Raw genomic sequence first — 21,167 nt, forward strand, 5'->3', positions numbered from 1 at the left:
AAATGAAATATTTTTTTCCACAGGTTACGTTTTCAACTGGTAACCGGTATAAAACTCTGGTTTGGGAGTAAAAAAAATGAAAAAGTTGACGATAAGTGAAGTTAAATGGCGTGAAAAATCGCCCGCCTTCCGAGCTGCCTCCCTCCCCCTCAGCAGGCAAAGCGTTCGCGATGGCAAACCGCGCTTCTGCACAGCTCCCGGGAGCGGCAGCGCGGCCCCCGCCGCCACAGCGGCAGCCCACGCAGGTTCGGGCCAGGGGCCGCCGGAGGAGGTCTCGCCCCCGGCCCCCTCAGCCCCGCCGCCGCGCAGCCTCGGCCGTGCCGCGGCGCCCGCAAGCGCCACCTCCGTGACACGCTCCCGCCCCGGCCCGGCCGCCATTGCCTGCCGCCGCCTGCCCCGCCCCGCCCGCTGCGGCCCGGTGAGTGCGGGCCGAGCCCCGCGTCTGAGGGGGCCGCGGGGGAAGCGGGGGCTGATGGCGGCGGGGGGAGCGGGCACGGCCGCCGCCCCGCCGGGTTCTGGTCCCCCCCCGCGGGTGCGGGGCGCCTGGTGGCGGCGCCTCGTGGCTGGCTGAGCCGCCGGGGGAGCGGCCGCGGCCGCCGTGCTGTGGGGCGGTGAGGCAGGCCGGGGGCAGGGAGCGCTGCCTGGTGCCTGGTGCCTGCTGCGGGCACAGGAGCACAGGTGTCTGCGTTTTTGCCTTCTGGAAAAAGCTTAATCGTAGCCTGGTGGGGCCGTGCGGTGAGGGGGAACAGCGGGGGCCGTGTGGCCTCAGGACCGCTGCGGCCTTCTTCCCTGCCCGTTGCTTTGGAGGGCGCTGAGCCCACCTGCAGCTGCTGGGCCGCTTTAGAGGCCTGAGCTTATAAACGGGTACATCTGGTGTGTGAGGTGAAAAATACTGACGTGAAATACCTGGTTCTGTGCGAAGCAGGGCCCTGTTCTGCGGCTGTGTTTTTTCCACAAGCCCTGTGGAGAAGGACTTTGGGGGTATTGGTAGGTGACTGGGTATGACTGGAAATGTGCGCTGGTGGCCCTGAAAGCCAGCGGTGTCCTGGGCTGCATCAAAAGCCTGGCCAGCAGATCGAGGGAGGTGATTCTGCTCTACCTGCTCTTGTGAGACGCCACCTGGGGTACTGTGTCCCCACCACAAAACGGGGTCCTGTTAGAGCGGGTCCAGAGGGCCACCGCAATGATCAAAGGGCTGGAACGCTTTTCCTATGAAGACAGGCTCAGAGACGTGGGGTGGGTCTGCCTGGAGAAGAGAAGGCTCTGGGGGGACCTTATTGCAGCACTTCAATACTGAAATACTGTAAGATGCAGAGAGACTTTCTACCAGGGCCTGTAGCAACAGGACAAGGGGCAGTGGTTTGAAACTGGAGGAGGATGGGTTTAGATTAGACACAAGGAAAAAATTTTTTCGGATGAGGGTGGTGAGATGCTGCAAGAGGTTTCCCTGAGAAGTCATGGACGCCCCGTCCCTGGCAGTGTTCAAGGCCAGGTTGGACGGGGCTGTGAGCAACCTGATCTAGTGGAAGGTGTCCCTGCCCTGGCAGGTAGATTGCACTAGGTGGCCGCTTCCAACCCAAACCATTCTTTGGTTCTACAGTTGTAATAACTTAACAAAATGCAACAGAACAGCACACTATGAATAGTACATATCAGAGTTTAACTTTGTGAAATACGGTGTGAGTGAGCTGAGAGGTTGGGGTGATGGATTTAGGTCTGGAATTCAAAACTGGCAATTCAGGGTTGGTTGCATTTTTGTGGCTGGCATTTGGGGGCATCGGTTGTAGATATCAATGCTGGCAGCATCTTCAGGTGTTGCTAGCAATTGGGGACTAATTTTCAGTCTTAATTTTGAAGTATTCCCTTGCGTCATGGAGAACCGTAGCCTGCTGCAGCCAGGAATGTCCGTCCTCTCGGGAAGGTGGTGATGTGGATTCCCTCCTGTAGGACTGAGGTGACTGTAGGTTAGTGTTGAGGTACAGGCTGTTACAGGAACTGCTGATGAAACGCTGCCCAGGAGTATAGTGGGTCAATGAGGGTGTCCTGCTGTTGGACCAGAGAACCTAGTACTGCATGTAGATACCAGAACCAGAGTTGTGAGTTTCATGATAAGGGTTCTGTGTAAATAAAAGCATCTTAATAAATGAGAGCATTTACTTTTGGAAGTAAAGCTGTCTTTTTTCCTTACAAATGCATGCTCTACCTCCTCATGTGTTGGCTTCACAAGCTTGCTCAGACATGCCCTGTGTCATTTTGAGTTGGCTGAGCTGACTTAGCAGGCAAGCTGTGGTGCTAAAGGGCTTGGTGTTGGCTCATTGTCAGGATTCTTAGATCTGCTTCTCAGGCAGGCTTTTACTGCTGCCTGGTGTTCTGGGCTACTCTGAGGGGTGAAATGCTGGTGCAGACTTAAGGCAAGTACGTCTGCACATACTGTGGTGTTAGGCCTACCGTTACTTGATTTTTGCCTTTATTTCCTGAGAACTTGGCAGCTAAACCCTTTGTGAATTAACTTTTTTGTTTTTACATAATGATACACAGCCATATTACCTACCTGGAAAAACAAAGTAATGACTTCCAACTTTAAATTAAATGACTGTGCTTGGATGAAAGAATTCTTTTTATTCTACATAAACCACAAAGTTTGGTAGCATGGCAGAAAGGAAAGCAGAATCTTACAATTTTAGGTTTTGGTGTAATTGCATAGCATCAACAGAAAGTTCCCTTTCTTATGTAAACTTAGGGTGGCTAAACCTGGGATTTCAAGTATGGAGATCCTGACAGAGGCTGAAATGTGGGCTACTGCTGCTGCCTGGAGAGCATCACCAGGTGCCTGGCACTGCCGCATAATTTAGCATAAAATTGTTCCTAGGGCCTGAGGCTTCAAGTAGGTGCCCTTACTTCATGTTCCTAAAACTTGCCTCACCTGCAGGAGAGGAGCCATTTCACGGTTTTTTTCTCACCTTCAGAGAGAGTTTGCTCTGGGTTTTTCTGTTTCTGTGGAAGTTGCTGTAACCCTCCTGCCAACTGAATCATCCTAGCCCACTGAACCCGGTTACATATTCCTTCTTCGCTCACCGCAGTCTCTTTCAGTTGGCCTCCCCCCTTCCATGCCACATTTCCCTGTGTTTTCGTTGTATTCTTGTGTAGCCCTTAGTGCATGATGTGCTAATGCGAGTGTCCCCTCACTGCAGCCACACTCTTCTCTGTGAGTCCTGCTAAAGCTTTAGTCTGGTAACTGTGCAGCTGTGTAGGCACTGGGTTTATGATGCATAAGCCAGCTTGAAAGGAAAGCTTACCTTAACACACTGCGCACCAGCTACTGTGCTTAGCTGGTTGGATTCTGCGCTTGAAATGCCGTACATCCTCCTGTATTGTGCTCTGACTGGAAAGTTGTAAGAAGTCTTCACTGTGCTTTTTTCCCCCCACAATGTTAATGCATTTCAAGTGTAATAGGGTACAAGTTTCTGATCCTGTCCCCTCTCTCCGCCCCCCTCTGCATGTTGCCATTATATCTCTTAATTTTTTTAAGCAGTTCTTGCTACAGAAGACCAGTCTGCCACAGGTTCTTTGTGTGGCTGGATTCCTGCATCTGTAAAGATCTGTTGTGTAGACATCAGGTTTAATTATGTGGGTTTAGTATAAAGTCTGGTGGTGGGATTTGAGCTTCTGTGAGCAGCGGCTCCCAGTAGAGCCCTTTGGAGTTTGCTGAGGTTTGAGAGTATTGGAGGCTTGCTGCGGGCTTTCTTTTTTTGCTGCTTGGAGCAAATAGTGAGCATCTGAAAATGGCTGTTCCCAGCATACTCTGATATCCCACTGGGTAAGGCAAGAGGAGCTGCTCTGGGCCTGTGAGCTCTTGAGGTTGTGTTACTGGTTGACACTTTGATTCTCTCTCCTTTTGAACAGGAACATGCCCAAGAAAGGAGGGAAGCATGCTGAAATGGGAAAAGAAATGCAGGCACAGTGTAAACGAGCAAAGGTGGAAGCGGCTTGCTCTCCGTTGATCATGAATTTTGACAGCCCGGAGAGCCTCTTTGGAAGCTTGATCTCTCCCATCAAAGAGGAGGTGTTTTTCAGGGAGTATTGGGAGCAAAAGCCACTGCTTGTTCAGAGAGATGATCCCTCGCTGGCTGCTTACTACCAGTCCCTATTCCAGTTGTCAGATCTGAAGGAACTGTGCAGCCAGCGTCTATACTATGGGCGAGATATAAATATCTGCAGATGTGTGAATGGAAAAAAGAAAGTTTTAAATAAAGAAGGCAAAGTGAATTACATGCAGCTGAAGAAGGATTTTGACCAGAAAAAGGCAACAATACAGTTTCATCAGCCTCAGAGATTTAAGGTTGGATTATTTCATTGAATATAATTAATGCGTGGTATACTTTGCTTGAGTTGTACTAGACACAGCTTCATGGCTGTCCCCAGTAAATCCAGGGGAAGTGGCTGACATCAATGACCTGCTGAAATCTACACGTGAACTGTATTAATTAAGACATGGTTTATACTTTTGCACTTGCCCATCATGTTTCGGTGCTCAACTGTAAGAACAAAATCTGACTCATGCTATAACATTAGAAATTCTTTTTTAAAAAATGGCTTTGTCATGTGAAAGCTTAGAAAAAAATAGATGCACAGAATTGATGATTCTGCATCTGTCTACTTAAATTATCCCTTCTGCCCCACTGTTTCCTTGTGCAAATAGGGGCTTTTGCTTTCCTTTAATGGAGGGCAAGGTGTGAAACAATGTGAAATATTTCCAGGATGCTCCACTGTTCTTGCTAATGGATTGGCTTTGAATTGCACCATGGAAGTGTACCAGCCCATTTTAGCTTAGTGTTCTCTCTGTCTTGTTCTTTTTCATGCCTGTGCAACTTTCATGTATGAGAATGAGGTGGTGGTGTCTGCACAGTTGTGTAAAGGACTCAGATACTTGTGGGTACTTGGATTTAGGTAGTCCTTTTTTTGTCCCATGGTGTCAACATTTAATTTGACATTAACTTAAATGTCACAGTTTAACTGTGAAGTGGTCTGTAAGGACCCAAATACGCAGCTGAGTCCCAAGTATAGTGTTGCTGGCTGGTCTCAGTTCGGGTGTAGCTATAATGGCCTGTGGCAGGGGCATCTGCAGGTGAAGTTGAAATGTTGCATGGCAGACGCTGAAATCCAGAGCTGGAGCTGGAGCTGAAGCTGTGTAAAGTCTGGTTGAAGCTGCACTTCTGCAGGTCTGGTAGTTGGCACCTTCTGATATGAGAGTCACCGCTTCGGTGCTTTGTCTGTCATGTGTTAGATGTGGATGAGTAAAGTTTGTTCTCTAATATACCCAAACAATTGGAGTCACTGGAAAAAGGTCTCTAACCTTTGTATGCTGTCTTTGATACTAGCCCATACAATCAAGTCCTGTGTGGTTTTTTATGTGTCTTAATATGTTTTGCTGTTCGTGGGATGATGGGTGGTTTATTTTCCTCTGTTTTTTGCAGCCTAAAAACGGTACAGGGAAGAGAACAAATGTCAACACAATGTTGTGGCACCAGACTTCTTGACTTACCAGTTACCTTCACAGCGGATGTCCTTTGGGTCTACAGTGCTTGCTTTCAGGAGAAACACTCATACACAGCATCCGCCTTCGCATCCTCTGTCTCCTTGTGAGGATGTGATCATTCTCCAGAAAAACCTCGCAAGCGACAGGGAGGCTGTGGGCGCGGCGGCGGTCTGGCTTGGCTGAGCTCTGCCGTAATAACAGGGTTGTTTCTTTTTGAAGGAGGAGCTGTGGAAGATTCAGGAGAAGCTGGAGTGCTACTTCGGGTCTCTGGTTGGGTCGAATGTTTACATTACTCCCCAGGGGTCGCAGGGCCTTCCCCCTCACTACGATGATGTTGAGGTAGGACAGCACAACCTTGTCTGTGAAACTGTGCAGGCTTTTGCTCGTGGCAGTGGATACCTGCATGTGCGCTATTTCACCCCATCTCTTTTGTAAAATAACTTCCTATAGTAAAATGTTTTTTCCACTGAAAACATAACGGTAATTGGTTGCAAGTGTTTCTTTATAGTTGTTTTTCTTTTACAATTTTACTGAAAAGGTATTAATAGTAATACCTAATGGTAATTTAATGTAAAGTGTGTTTCCAGACCTGGTATATCCGTTAGATGAAAAGAGAATTTGTTTTCCCAGCTGCAGAAGCTTTCTAGGACCTTTTTTCGTTTTCCCTTCATTCAGACCCCCAAGAATCTGGAAGTCCTTTTTCCTTCACTAAGTACTTGTTCTTTCTCCAGCTGGACAGTGAAAGCAGGCTGACTGTGCTGATTCCCATTTGCTGGTCCTGCTGTTTTTAGGAAGTTACTGGTATGATGAAGTCCTGTGGTCCAAATGCGTTTTAAATTAGCTTCTGAAAGAAACATTTAAATAGGCACTGTATTAAAAAAAAGTTGGGCCATCCCACTTAAAAAGTCCCCTTTATATGTGTTTTTAGCTTTGTATTATTTTTGTTTCCATTAAATACATCTGGAGTTTCATCTTCCTTATGCTTGTTCAGCAGCTCTGCAGCCTGTGTGTTCTAGTGTATGTCATCAGCCCCCAGCTGACAGCATCCCCTAGAAGTTTCTGATGGCCTGTTTGTTGGTGCATGGTGATAAGACCTGAAATTTTGTTTGGCAGGCTTTACTTCGAAGTTAGTTGTCTGGGACTTAATGTAAGTCACTGGAGAGAAACTGGGGTTTCCAGTTGCCTGCCTTAGGATAAACCAGATCACACTTCACAGCTCCTCTCTGTTGTCTCTAAGTAGAGCCTAAAGAAATAGTTCAGATGTAAATTTCTGCATTGTAGACATCTGAAAAATGATATGAGGAATCTTGTTTGCCATGCTATGGAGTAGGTGAGAGCAGAGGGTGTGAAATCTGTTTCTTCTGTTGTCAGAAAGGCCGCCTGTGTCACTTCTGTTTGCTTTCTGTCCCTGGTTTCTGGCATGGTTTTACAGACTTTCCAAGTCAGGAGAGGGTTTAAAATTTCTGATAGGTTGGATGTGTGAGAGGCAGCAGGGCTTCCTTACTCATTTTCATTTATGACCTTTTGCAGGTGTTTATTCTTCAGCTCGAGGGCGAGAAACATTGGCGACTCTATAAACCAACGGTGCATTTAGCTCGGGAATATAATGTTGAATCAGAAGATAGGATTGGGAATGCCACACATGAATTCACGTTGAAGGTATTATAACTGAATTGCTGTATGTGGTCTGGGCTGTGATTGCCAGAAAAGTAGTCATGTTTAAAATGCTTATTTATTGAAGCCAGTATTCTGAATGATCGTGGTTGTGAAATTGAGGGGAGGGTTGGCACACAAAACACTCTGAACACAAGAAATTTGGGTGATAGTTGTCCAACCTATCATTTTTCAAAGGTATCCTTTGGTTTAGTTTCTTGGTCCATTATTTAAATACCAGTTATTTCTGGAAATTCTCCAATATTCTCCAAGTTAGGCACCCGGACTCCTGGATCGTGTTTGCAGAGTTGTGTGCAGAAAAACCACTGGGTTCATATATGGTTATGAAACATTTTTGTGCTTCTGCGTGCTCTTTATAATTCGGCTAATTCAGTGCACTAAGACTTACTGCTTTACTGAAGGCTGTCACTGTTCTAGTGCATTAGATTTAAATATTTATTCTTGGCTGATAAACAAAAGCATTAACTCAATCCCGTATTAACTCACTGTATTAATTTTATTTTTCTTTTTCCAAACCTGAAAATCAAGTGTTTGGCTGTTTTTTTGGAATAAAAAGAGCACTTCATGAAGGTTGATGAGTGCGGCCCCTTTGACAGCAGGGTGTCTGGTACTTGCCCCGTTCCATTTTACGTACTTGTGCTTTTTGAAGCAGGTTATTTACTCAGCAGCCAGCCCTGCTCCGTGTTGGAAGCCTCATTAGTTTCCCTGCCTTGTGGCCTGTCGTAGGGCCGCTCTCTGGAAGGTCTCCGCTCCGCCCGGTGCTCAGACCTGCCTTTGGGTGTAGATATTTATGAATGGTGTGACACACTGGATGTGGTACTGCCATCACTAGCTGTGTAGTCTCACAGGTGGTAATACTCAGTTGTCATGATGTGTTGGGTGATGCAAAGACTAGCAAATCACAGTTCCCTTTTTAATTTCTGGAACATTTTGGGCTGGAATTCAATGGTTTTGATTTTTATGGAATTACGATGTATTCCGCTAGCCGATTTACTGACATGAGCTGAGTTAAAATACTGGCTTCTGAAAAGGGCTTAAAAATTATCCAAGTTTTTAGTTTCTTTTTCTTCTGTTTGATGTTCTTCACTTCCTGTGACCCATTTCTTCCAGGTGGCTGCTGTCAGATTTTGGTTGTCTGTCTGGAGCTGTCTGTGACAGGGATGTTGTCAGATGACTCTTACTTCCTCCCTAAACATCCTTCTAGAATATTTCTTTTATCCTGTTTTCCATTTCTGTCTGCAGTCTGCCATCCTTGGGCAGTTTAGAGCACATGGACCAGTTCGAGATTATATGGGTGGTGTTCTCCCTTCCCACCAAAAACTCCCACCAGAGAGCAAAGGCATGCTGGTTTGTGTGTAAGATCCCAAGCCGCAGTGTGACTTTGGTGATGCTGTGACGGGCTGTTGGCCATGGCTGGTTTGTTATTGCTGTCAAGCCCAGAGCTGATTTGGTAGCTGGCTATCTAGGCACCTTCATGTATGATTTTCCATTTCATTTGCTGGTACTTCTCCCTTGCCTGCCCCTCCTTCCTGTGATTCAGAAGTGAGAAGGTGGCAAAGTGCTCAGACCCACATCGTCTCTTGTCAAATGCCCTCTCCTGTCCCAGTTGGGGTGTTGCTAGCTGGAGTCTGTGAAGATTCTGATTATTTTAATTGAAGAGTATTGTGTTTACTGGCTCATGTGAATGATGTTGATGAGACTGCCCAGCAGAAAAGGTGAGCAAGAGCTGGGCTTTGCAGCAAAGACTGCTTTGGAAAATCGTGATCCCAGCTTCTTCGTGGTAGGCATGGGGTGCTACAGCATGAACTATTTTTTTTGCAGACTAGTTTGTCATCACTCTGGTAGGTGTTCAGGGCTCTCTTCCCCTTGCCCTGTGTGACCCTCCCTCCAGCTTGTTTTCTTGCTGTGGATGTGAAACATAGGAAATGAGGAGAATTCAAAATAATCTTGGTTAGTGTAGTCCCTGCACTGGTAAGGAAGACAGTTTGTTAAAGGCAGAGAGAGGCTTGCTTCAGAACAAGTAAATTGTACATAGCTCATCTGTGATGCTTTACAGCTTGTTATAAATGGATGAAGAGACTTGATCTTGCAGAGTCCTGTGAAGCCTCATACTCTAAAGAGACCTTTCGACTCAGTGAAAAATCAGGTACTATTCACTTGAAAAAAATCTGTGTTAGACAGCTGGTAGGCTCTTAGAAGTTGGTGATGTGACCAGATTTAAGGAATGGTAAAATGAAAATGGAATCAAATTTCACCATTGTTGCTTTATGATTTTTTCTCTGTGACCATGCTATTCAACGATATAGACATTTATAGAAGCCTTGGAGGCAATTTCATGTGCTTTGCACTTCTGTCTTATCTTGACTTTCCTAATCTAAATTTTTATCAGTGTGGAGATTTAATTTAGATAGGTGAGAAGAAAGATAGGGAGGAGGAAGGCTGTACTTGTTTTTTTCAGACAACAGTGTTGTAAAATTACTATCTTTATAGAATTTTTGGCTCTTTGGAATACTGACCTTTTCTTTTGATGTGATCTGACCAAATTCACATTGCACTGCTCCTCTGCTAGCCTGCTGTGTTGTCAGCAGGTTCATCTCGGCTGCTTCTTTGTCCCCTTCATGCAGTTGGGTTGGAGTGTGCATGTTCTATAATGTTAAAAGCTTGCTTCCTGTTTTCAGACAGGTGTACAGAAGATGCAGTAAGTTGGAAAGTTTAAGGTGTTAGACTTCTGGCTTAGAGTGCTTTACTTTAATGACGTGTACAGTGGAGGATCTCTCTATTTTGTAATTTTAAAGAATGTCAGTCTGTCTGCTCAGAGGGTATTTTCTCTATTTTTTGACTGCGATAAGGTTTGACCAGGTGCCCTAAACGTATCAGTTCTCTTTCATTTTCTTGCAGCCAGGTGACTTACTGTACTTCCCAAGAGGGACTATTCACCAAGCTGACACTCCTCTTGGCATCTCCTATTCCACACATGTGACCATCAGTACCTACCAAAACAAGTAATTATTCTTTTTGTTTTGTTTTGTTTGTTTGTTTGTTTGTTTTAGTATGGCTTTTCTGAAAATGTCTTTTGCCAGATGGTGTGTGTGTACAGTACAAACCTGAAACAGATGTTTTGAAGAAGTGATGTCCTGTTTCTTAAAAAAAAAAACAAACCAACCACCTTTTAATGAGCTTGGCTTAGCTCTTTTCTGTGTTCATTCTATTTAGCTCTTGTGTGGTTTGTTTTTGTGTGGGTAACACAGGGATTGGGCATGTCACCTTCCCCCTAGAGATGTGCTGACATGGAATATATGTAGGTACCCCACTATTATATACGTGCCCTGCTGTTAGTAACAGAATCTAAGCCAGTGTTTAGGTAGCAGTAATTGAAAGTTTGGGGTTTGGGGGAAGGAAGGGAGTGAGAGCCTTGTTGTTTAAAGCAGCCTGTTTACTAGGTTTTCATGCAGCAAGCTTGATTGCTTTTTAATTGGTTATTTTATTATTTACCAGCTGTAGACTTTAATGTGGAGCATGTTACAACTGCAAACTCACTGTTGCATTTAAAAAAACCCAACTCTTACCACTGGCTGAAGTTACTGTTCATTTCATAACCCAGATAGTCACTGAGTTACTCCTTTCGACATGTTTCCTCCTACTTTTGATAGTCGCCCACAGCTATTCTGGCAGACTAGCTACGAATTCTTCCTTTGCAAGTATTTTCTACTTATCTGTGTTTTTCATCAACTACCCCCTGCATGCAAGTCAGATTTCCTTCGACACACGTCTGATCCTGATGCCCACTGAAACATTGGCATCCCACAGGGAAATGCTGCTGCCACCTAATCAGCTTCTCAGGTGCTGGGTTTGGAGTCATTGGCCTGAGTTAGGAATTGGGAAGTATTTCTACTAGCCGCAAAAGAGGGCAGAACAAGTCTGGGCCTGTTCAGGATGGTTGTAAGATGAATCTCTAACCACCAGCTGTACCATTCTGGAAGCCCAGGGTGCCAATACGGCTGGTAACTCTTGATGTGGCCAGTCCTCCCAGTTGGAGAGAGGGTTAAGATAAAGACGCCTAGAGGTGTAAGTCTTCATAAAAGTTGGCTTCAGCTGATTTTAATTCACACTCGTGTTCTATTCTTCTATTCAGAAGGCACCCCCCCAAAAAAAACCCCCAAAACCTGTTTTCTGTAAGCTTTGATTGCTGTTGCAAAGAGTGTTTGACTTCATTTGTCACGCAGAAGGCAATATTAGTGCTGAGCCTTTTGGCAGGATTGATGCTTATTCAGGGTGAGCAGTGGGGAGTTCAGTAGCGAGGGATTCTCCTCTGTTCTGCTGCCTTCTGTGTCTCACCGCTTCCTGGTGCTTCTCTCTCCCCTGGTTTAGTGAACTGAACAGACAGAAAAGTGACACTAGAAGTGGGTGGCTTGTTGGTGGAGGCTGGCCTGGAGTGATGTGTTACTGACGGGTGCAAGGAGTCCTCCTGAGCGCACAGGACGGGGTTTGTCCAGCTTGATCTGGACAGAGTTACCGGTCAAGTAGTGTTGGGGAGGTGTGAATTGGGTTCCTCGTAACAGGGTGGCTGGAGACCTGACAGGCTTGCGTGGGGTCAGTGCAGTTTCTCCATGGCTGCCTAATGCCAGCCCACTGCTTTCCTTGAGAAGCGGAGCTGTCAGCGAGCATGTTCCCTGGACACTGTCAGAATGAGGAGAGGAAAAAGGAAAAGCTTGAAGAGTGCTGTTCTAAGGATAAAAAGTAGAATCGTCATCCATTAAGGTTATTGGTAACAAAGCGTGAGAGCCTGCCTCTTCACCTGCTTTCAGCAAGCACAGGTAAAAGGAGCAGCAGTCCTGGTGCAGTCTGGTATTTTGATTTGGCTCGTAGCTGGAAGTATGCTCTGGAAGTGTTTCCTTGGAAAATTGAAGAGAACTCATTGAAAATAGCTGTCCTTATTATGGAGGATGTTTGGACTTGTGAGTGCTCTGGAAGCAGCATGTGCAGAAGGAGCTGGGAGGGGGGTAAGTGCTGGTGGAGGCGGAACTTTCAGGGATTTTTAGGCACCCAAGACAAAAGGGGCTCTGCTGTGCGCTGGAGGATGGTTCCTCTGGGCCAGATCCCAGGACGCAGAGAAAGGGGTTTGTGTGCGTGAGTTCATTATAAGCAGGGCAGTTTGGAAAAGCAATGAACAGCCGAAGATAGTTGCTGGCAGATGGAGATTGGGAGCAAAGGAAAGGAAGCAGTAAGAAATATGTCTAATTCTGTTTAAAATCAGCCAGGGTCCTTCCCTCCCAAAGTATAGCAGACAGTAGAACACTTAAGTGGAGATGATAAAAAAACAAAAAAAAAGACTAACAAGTCATATTTTTGTTCCTTTTTTAAACTGAAGTAGTGTCTAGAGATCAGTGCTGCAAACAGGGAGTGCTGAGGGAGGGCAGGAGCGGAGGGTGAAGTGTTCCTTGGAGGACGGGCCCTGCTCTGCTGCCTGCCCTAGCTGGGTGGGATTCTGCTGGCAGCCTTGGGTGCTGGGCGCTTGCTTGCCCATTAAACCAGCCTCTGAGGATGAGGGGGAGAAGTGCCTGTTCCTGATGAGGTTGACTCAAGCTAGGCAAAGAAGGTGCAGGCAGTAGTCCTCCCTCCCCTCTTCTAGTTTATTCTTGAACTCAGGGAACAGAGATTAAAGGCCAGTTTTGGTGGTTTTTTTGTTGGTTTTTTTTTTTAATGTAGCTAAGAATGGGGATTTAACACATGGAAGACACCTACAAGTTGCCTGTTAGGAATCATTAAAAACCCTGTAGAGATAGGTAGGGGTCTTGTTCCTGGTATCATAATTAAGTTTGTAGATGCCACGTTGGATTTGGTAACACTGGGTACATTTCCTCCGTCGATGTATGTGTCCCAAAAATGCCTCTTAAATGCCACCAGCCTCACGCACGTCATTGTGTGCAGTGAGGCCGCCGCACGTACGTGCGGTTGGACACTAATGGCCACAGTAGGAATTGCTTATGTACTGAGGTCAGCTTTAAGCCGGATCCACTGGTAAATGGAAGGATCTGAATCAGAAGAAACTGGACCATTCTTAAGCCAATTCCTTCCCTCTGTAGGAGCACCACTGACCTGAGCCTAGTGAGGACACAGCTGAGAGGAGTGAGTTATTGCATGAAACTACAGAGCGCTAATGGAAGGGCCAAAGGCACAAAGCAGATGTGGCATCGGAGCACTACATTTCCAGCCCTGACATGGGTTAGGATGACTGTTTTCTTTCAGTGCAACTATTTTAGCAATTTTTTTTCTTCCTGTCCTTTAGCTCTTGGGGAGATTTCTTACTGGATGCAATTCCTGGCCTTGTGTTTGATACAGCAAAAGAAGATGTGGCGCTGCGGACAAGCATACCAAGGCAACTGCTTATGGTAAGTAGGTGGGATTAAGGGAATAATTGCGGATCCAGCTGAAACTGCAGCACTGAGGCAAGCATGTATCTTGTCGATACGCTTTGAAAGCTCAGTGCAGTGGCAGTATCTTGCCTAGCAGCACAACCGCTTCTTTTGAAGTCTTCAGGATGACTGACCGTTCTGAGGTTTGCTCCATCTGAAGCATTGCCTAGTTCATCGCGCTGCCTTTCTTTCATGTCGCATTGTCCTTGTGTGGCTTGTTTCCTTCTAAAAGTGATGCCACTTGCTTTGAAGCTGTCAGACAGGCATAGTTCCTGTCAGGCCAAGCTTTTGAATCTTTAGAACTTCACAAAGCTGTAAATTGTTCAGTGACCTCTTCATGGTAGTCCAGCTGTGCTGCTGATCAGCTCACCGGCATGCAGAAGGAAAGAGTCTGTCTTTCAAGGACACTTGCAAGTCCTTTGGCATTGCAGGTAGCCCCAGAGTGAGGGAACGTGAGCATCAGTGTGGTGTGTGAACAGCTGGTGGGGAATGTGTAAAAGAAACAAAGTGTGTTGTTTTGGGAGTAAATGTTACCCTTTGCAAAAATAAAAGTGTGTCCAGACTTTCCCTGCTTTAGTGTACCTTTTTAGGCTAGTGTGTTTAGCTTCAATTAATGTGAGAGCAACTCTGTGAATATTTAGCAGGTAGAGGTAGCTGACTCGGCAAAAAACCTGAGTAGTCTTTTGAGAAGGCTTGCAGACCGTCTGGAAAACACCATTGAACTGAGATCGTCTGACATGAAGAAGGATTTCATTATGAACCGGTTGCCACCTTGGTTGGGATGTAACTCTGACCCTTTGACTCCAGGTAGATTTTGAAGTTTCCAAAACTGGCTGACGTGGTAGAGGTGTTGCTAACTCTGCCTCTTATGACTTTGGTGGTTTATGGTGGGTGAAGATCGTAGCCTGGCACCAGCTGTGTGTTGTGCTAGGCAATATGGGTGAATTTGCACACCTTGGTTAATTCCGTGTCTAGTGGAAGAGATGACGTGTGTCTCTGGGTGAAATAAAGGTTGTCCTACACTGAAAGCAGCAGCTTTAATAAACTGCTGTGTACTGAGAATATTTAACTGGTAGATTTTGTCCTTATGCTTTAGCTTGCTATTACAGCTATTTGTAGACTGGAAAGGCGAGAGAATTTAAAAATCTCGCTCTAACTACACTTCCCCACCCCTGGGTTTGACAACATGTGGCTGTTGAAACCTAGGTTATTAAAAAATCTGCCCACAGAGAGTGGGTAGTGCACGGAGGGCTCGGTTTGCACTGTTTGTTTGTCTGGTTTTCTTCCTTTCTAACCAGCAATTTTTTTGTCTCTAGGTGGGAAACTGCCAAAAATAGATAGCCAAATCAGACTGCAGTTTAGAGACCATGCTATCATTACAGTGGAACCAGATCAAGAGAACTCTGTGAGTATAACAAACCACCCTTGTGTGCTCGGGGTGGGAGTGCAAGCGCGAGCTGTGTGAGTTGTTGCTCTGTTGAACTGCTCTAACAGGGTTGTGCAGTTACACGTAGTTGGATCCTGCATCCCATTCGGGTTCGTCGGGAGATCGCGGGGTGGTTTGTTGTTGAGCAGTGATATGGCACACTCTTGCCTTCTGGAGGGCAGCTACAGAACTAAATTTGGTCTGTGATTCTGCATGGTAGATGCATGGTTTTTATCTGAGGTTAGAAGAGATAGAGCATTATAGCTGCTAAATGGCCTCCGTAGCTCTTGAAAATGGTTTTATTTTATTTTCAATTCTTTAAGAGCATGAATAAATTATAAAATCACGTTCCCTAGAGAGAGAATTCTCTTGGTTGCAGCTGCTGCTGACTGTGCTGCATTTAGTCTTCACTCCCAAGTTACCTTAAGTGGGTGCCAGTGGCACTACTAAGTTGCTACTTAGTGGCATCCACAAAATTGATGCTGACATCCTGGGATTGTGTTGTGTGCGGACTGCTTCTTAGCTATGAAGGTTTATTAGTATGAAATTGTAGAAGTGCTTTTTGTTGTCTTAATTTACAAAAATTTACAAAAAAAAAAAAAGGCAGGGATGGGCACAGGATGTACATTGTGCAATTGTTTTTGCACAAGTGAAGTGTTTCCCTCCAAGAAAGACATACTGCAATTTTCTGATTTTTCTCTTCTGTTTTGTTTGTATCCATACTGCTGTGAGACTGCGTACGTTTTGGAAACTTTTTTTTGCAATTTTTTTGCTGCCTTGCCTTCTGATGTCATACAGGTAAACCCTGAATGCCAGCACACATGCAAGGCTTGTGTCCACAGCTTCACTGTGAGACCTGCCCACAGAACCTTGAAGTGGTTCGTGCAGCTTTGACCAAGGAATAACAGGCACGTGAATTTTAAGACGGATGTGTATCAGAATGGAAACCTATTGCTGCACACTCGTTCATCAAGACTTTCTTGTGCACCACAACTGGCCTGTTTTCTCTGCAGCACCAGGCCTGTGAGCCTAGTAGAGGCAGTACTAAGGCAGAAGATTATAGGTCGGAAAGAAATTTTCAGAGATGTTTTGAAGACTCCCTTATCGCTGTAGCAGATGGCTGTTGGCTCATTCAGTTAGGGAGGTGAATTGCTGTAACAGTGGACTCCAGAATTACGGAGCTAACGCTGTCACCTGACTGAGATGGTGTTGAGGGTATGGATCACATGTAACCGTTTTCTTCCTGCTGTCTTTCAGGATGAAATTCGCAGAGAGATGGTTTATGTGTATCATTCTTTAAAGAACAGGAGAGAAACTCACATGATGGGGACAGAAGACGATGCTGCTGGCGAGGAGGGCACATTGCAGGTCGGTTCCCACAAACACACCCCAAAACCTGCCGTGCCCTGGTGGGTTTCACTGCATTCGCTGAGCCTGACGGAGGTGGTAGCGGGGGCCTGGGTGCTGCTGTGTTCCTCAGCGCCCGCAGCGTTTCTGCCCATCCCCTGCACACCCAGATGAGCTCAGGCTGTAACACAGAGGCAGTCATTAGTTGAGCTATGTAATCTCATGCTTAATTAAATGTTTTTGAGGTGTTAATAGGATTTCTTGCACATGCCTTACGTCCTGGCTAGCAAAGCTACTGCAGTGGCTGGAATAGCTTCCATGTCCTTTAGCATATCCTTTACTAAGGCTGCTGGATACATTGGCATATGTCCAGTCGTAGCAGGGACCGCTGTGCCTCATGCGCGATGTTCATGCCACGGTGGGTTCTGTAGCCACTAGAACGTACCACAGAAGGGTGCCCATTTTAGGGTGGGGTGGGTCAGCATTGGGAGTAAAGGGTTAACTCTTACTGAAACGTGAGGAGGAAGCTTTTTATATTGTTAATAACGCTGCAGATGAGCCATCTGCATTCTTAACTCCGTGCTTTCGCTCCAATTCTAAATACTCCTGAAGAGTGGCTGTGAGCTCTGGGACGTTTTGTTCGACTTCACGAGCGTAAGGTGCTCACTTTTAGGTCTGTGACTGGAAGCGCTGGAATACAGGTCTGCACAACTAACCCCCAGAGAGGCAGACCAGAGCACAGCCCGCTCTTGTCCAAGTAATTACAGCAAGGCTTTTTGCCAGGCGGTTACTTACCTTTTAAGGTAAATCTCATCAGTCCTCTAGAGTAGAGAATGCTGGTAGCCGAGGTTGTGCACTGGCACCTGTACAATGTGTGCACAGCCCAGACAACACCGTCCTGCCCTTAAAAGACACCATGGGAACGGAGGTCCTCTGGGGTTCTGTCAAACTGTGTCCGAAGACTGCATGTGGCAGAAACAAACTTGTATGACCTTCCAAAAATAATGGGGAAGGTTTGACAGGAGTGTAAATTTTAAAGTTATTTCATCTTCAGTGTGGAATCTGCATGAGGAAGCCACACACCTTAAGCCTCCCTACCTTACAAGGCGTGCTAGAACATGTAAGAGATTTCAGCTATTTTTTGTATTAAGAAAGGTGGCAGGGTAATACTGCACCTTTGGAGAATGCTCTCAGAAATACCACTGTGATGTGGAAGAGGAGTTTTACCTGCTGATCAGTACCTACAGCCTAACACACTGTCGTGTAGTAGGGGAAACTGCACTTAGCTGATGGATTTAAAAAAAAAATATTTTTTTTTTCCCCCCACAGCAGACTCATGGACTGCGGTTTCCTTTGTCATACTTGGATGCACTGAAGCAGATCTGGAGTAGCAGCACTGTTAATGTTAAAGAGCTTAACCTTACCTCAGATGCGGAGAAAGAAAACCTTGCCTTGTCGCTGTGGACTGAATGTCTAATTGAAGTTATTTGATGCTTTTGTGACTTAGTTCCTCCTGTAAGTACTACTGCTGGCCATTACGCATCCCTTGAGAGAAAGGCTTATTAAATGACTTTATCCATCCAGCCTTTGGTTCGTAGTGCTGTCCACAAAGCACTGCAATACACATACTTTGCTACTTTCTGGTGCCAAATGTTACTTTTCTTTCCTTAGCTTTGGGAAAATGGGCATCGGGAGAAACAAGTAAGCGGCTCGTTGCCAGTGAGCCATAGCTCCATGTCTGTGGGTGGCTGAAGTTACGCGTAGGAACACCGGTGCTGTGCTATCCCCTGTCCTCTGGATGTATGCCTGGAGGGGTGGACATCTAAGGGTACGCATACAGCAGGCTCCAGGACCTTGTGCAAAACCCAGTAACTTGGGTTTTCATTTGTAGAGTTCACCAGCAAGAAAACCTGTTTGCACCGAGAGAAACAAAAGCTGCTCAGCAGAAGCTGTGTATGTTGTTTGCCGAAGGGGGCCAGACTTTGCCCAAGAACACCCCTTTCCTCTCAGATGCTGCCACCACTGGAATAAAACCCAAACAACAGTATTAATAGTATTTAACCTCGACCTCCCCCAGCACCAATTTAATATGAAAGTAACCCAAGCCTGTGACCGGAATCTGTATCTTCAGTGCTCACTCCAGTGGGTTTTGATGGGAGTAGTATGGTTATTTAAATACTTGAACATCAACATTTAATATACAAACTAATATAACAGCACAGTCCGAGTGCTTACCCCTTTTTTGTCCATTTGAAGGGAAATATTTTACTGGAATGTGCCTGACTATTGCTGTATTTGGTCTGTTAAAAAAAGAAACCACCAAGCAAAATGTTTCTCCTAAAAAATATTTTATACAATTAAAATACACATGCTTAGCATTTTACATTCAAGATCTGTTAAGTACAACAGCCTGCTTTGCTTTGTTATATAACACTGACACACCAAACATGATCTAGTCATTCCTGGTTGAGAAGACTAAAACTTTCTACACAGCCTTTTAAAATTTCATACACATGTAGAACACTTGCTATACTGACTGGCTTACATAAAAAAAGCTAAACATGTGCTTTAGTTGGAAAAATACATACATACATTTGAAGATCTGTTACTTAAAACAGCAGATTTCTGATAAATTTTGAATGTAAAATAGTAAGTGCAAGTAGATATGTGTTTTTGTTTTTTTTTAAATAGTATTATATAGAACTCCATACAAAAATAGACATCCATATATTTCATTTCTGTGGCAAACTTCAGGTTACGTGTTTTTATTTGCTTGGGGATGAATCCTGTTTGAATGCACAACTGGAATAGTTAACAGCTTTTGGAAACTAAAATACCTGTCTTTAGCTAACTTAAACTTTTTAAATAGTTCTAGAAATAATACCCTGAATATACAAATAAGGAAAAAAAAAATACGATATTTTCAATGAAGTACATTAATTTAGCGATGCTGAAATCAAATGTAGTTACCAGTGATAAGTGTCAGGTGTTGGCAGCCCTACACAGCTCTGCAGCTCCGCCTCGCGTGAGGGCTGGTGGCACAGTGCTGAGGTCGAGGAACATCCTCATCCTCTGCGCCGAGGTGTATGTGCTGGGCTGAGCCACAGCAACGGGAACATGCAGTCACGCTGAGCTTGTAATGTTAAACAAGTGTTGAAAGGGAGGCTGCTAGCACCTTTGAAAATACCTACTAGGGTGAATTATTTTCTGAAGGAAGACATGATTTCAAGACCAAATTACATTGTATTAAATTAATCTATATACATCAGAACAAAATACAGCTAGAGTTAAAATCGTCACTGCTCTAAGTGTAGCTAGCCCTTGCAGAGGCCTAGCCTGACCCAGGCCCGCGTATTCTCTTCTGATACATGCACATACGGCTCCACGTTCTAGGTGATCTTCAGTGATAACTCACGATTTCACGGGTTGGAAACAGGCCGTGGGTCAGCGAGACCAGTTCCTGACTCTGGCAGTCCGGTACGGTTAAAACAACTGAAGACAAAGGCCTACCAGCAGCAGCAGGGGTGAGAGGCAGGTTTTCTGTTGCCTCATTTCACATGCTGAGCTGGTAATTCCAGTTCAAAGTTGTCTTTATGAACAAAATAAATTGCATTTTAGCAAGAGATACGATTTGAGCCTCGGGATCGCTTGAAGCCAAAACGGTTTCACTCAGGCCATAGAAGTCCAACTCAACCTTTTCCAAGCTCATCAGTGCATTCGTTCTTCAGGGAGCTGCTTCCCTCGGTCTGAGAGGAAGGCAAAGAACATTTCTAAAGAGCCTCTCCCATATTGCTTCTTGTGGCTGACAACCTGCAAACCCGATGTCTAGTCTTTTGCCTTTACTGTTAATACTTCAGATGACAAGTAACAGTGACTTTCATATGAATGGCCTCTAAGAATCACCTTCCTCGCAGGAAGACAACCTCCCATCTTCCGCATCCGTGCAAAATTCAGTTGGTTTAGAGTTGGTGCTCGGTACCAAGAAAAGGAGAGAGGAGCTGTTGCTTAAGGTTCCAGTGGTGTGTGACTTCAGTAGTTGTTTTCCCCCTCCAGGTGTTTACCCACACAAGGTCCATCTGTGTGGCGGGTTTTACTCACAGTATTTCAATATCCCATTTTTGTGAACATTTGTCGTCTATCGGCTGATTCATAACGATGTGATTCTTGTCATAGTAACTGCCTCCTTAAAAACAAAATCACAAAGGAAAAAATTTAAAAAGAAATACTCAGAAAAGTCTACACATCATCTTTAGTAAGTGTGACTAAGTAGGAAAACCAGCTGAACAACAGAACTTCGATGAGGTTGGGGGCTGGTGTCTGCCCCGCTGCCTCTGTGTGCTCGTCTCCTTCAGCCACTTGCCAGCTTGGGCTCGGAGGAGCTCCGCACCGCGCACCGCAGACCTCACACGTACCTCTGGGCAGAGGCAGCACCTCTGAACATTCTGCTTTTGGCAAATATACTCAGATACTGAGCTCCCACTACGTGTCTGGATGGTTGTGTGCATTGCTCTCGCAGAAACACACAGATTCACGGCTACAGGTGAGATTATTTGGTGTAGCAGATCTACGTCAACCACAAACTCAGGAAGTTCTTAAAATTTCCCTCCTTTGAATACACGTAGCATGGAAATGTCAGTGCGCTTTTATCATTACACCATAAATAAAAATCCATGAAAAGGAGCATTCCAAAGCGCTATCACGTGCTCTCTCTCTGCCACCAGCCTTCAACATCGCATTTTGCAGCAACCTAGGCAGCGCCGCTCTCGGCTAC

General features: G+C 45.5%; 2 protein-coding genes across 6 annotated transcripts in view; one reads left to right on the forward strand and one right to left on the reverse strand.

The window, feature by feature from the left end:
- Nucleotides 1-308: 308 nt before the first annotated feature.
- RIOX2 (ribosomal oxygenase 2) lies at nucleotides 309-20,501 on the forward strand. Of its 4 annotated transcripts, none has more exons than XM_037378081.1 (11): nucleotides 309-418; nucleotides 3,904-4,339; nucleotides 5,756-5,875; nucleotides 7,067-7,195; nucleotides 10,109-10,212; nucleotides 13,497-13,599; nucleotides 14,265-14,430; nucleotides 14,940-15,028; nucleotides 16,307-16,417; nucleotides 17,726-17,911; nucleotides 18,068-20,501. In XM_037378081.1, exons 2-10 carry the CDS (start codon nucleotides 3,908-3,910, stop codon nucleotides 17,885-17,887), a joined length of 1,416 nt encoding a protein of 471 aa, XP_037233978.1. In that variant the 5' UTR covers nucleotides 309-418; nucleotides 3,904-3,907; the 3' UTR covers nucleotides 17,888-17,911; nucleotides 18,068-20,501. The 4 variants fall into 4 exon arrangements, with proteins under 4 accessions (XP_037233978.1, XP_037233979.1, XP_037233977.1 ...); XM_037378082.1 differs by having other exon boundaries at nucleotides 18,288-20,501; XM_037378080.1 differs by lacking the exon at nucleotides 18,068-20,501 and having other exon boundaries at nucleotides 17,726-17,979.
- Nucleotides 19,073-21,167, reverse strand: part of CRYBG3 (crystallin beta-gamma domain containing 3) — a 94,264-nt gene continuing 92,169 nt past the window's right edge. For both annotated transcript variants that reach the window (XM_037378078.1, XM_037378079.1), the window contains one exon: nucleotides 19,073-20,579. In XM_037378078.1, the coding sequence (XP_037233975.1) occupies nucleotides 20,491-20,579 (89 nt within the window). In that variant the 3' untranslated portion in view covers nucleotides 19,073-20,490. The remainder of the gene's footprint in view (nucleotides 20,580-21,167) is intronic.

The sequence above is a fragment of the Falco rusticolus genome, chromosome 2, assembly GCF_015220075.1.
Source record: "Falco rusticolus isolate bFalRus1 chromosome 2, bFalRus1.pri, whole genome shotgun sequence".
In the NCBI taxonomy this organism is placed as follows: Eukaryota; Metazoa; Chordata; class Aves; order Falconiformes; family Falconidae; genus Falco; species Falco rusticolus.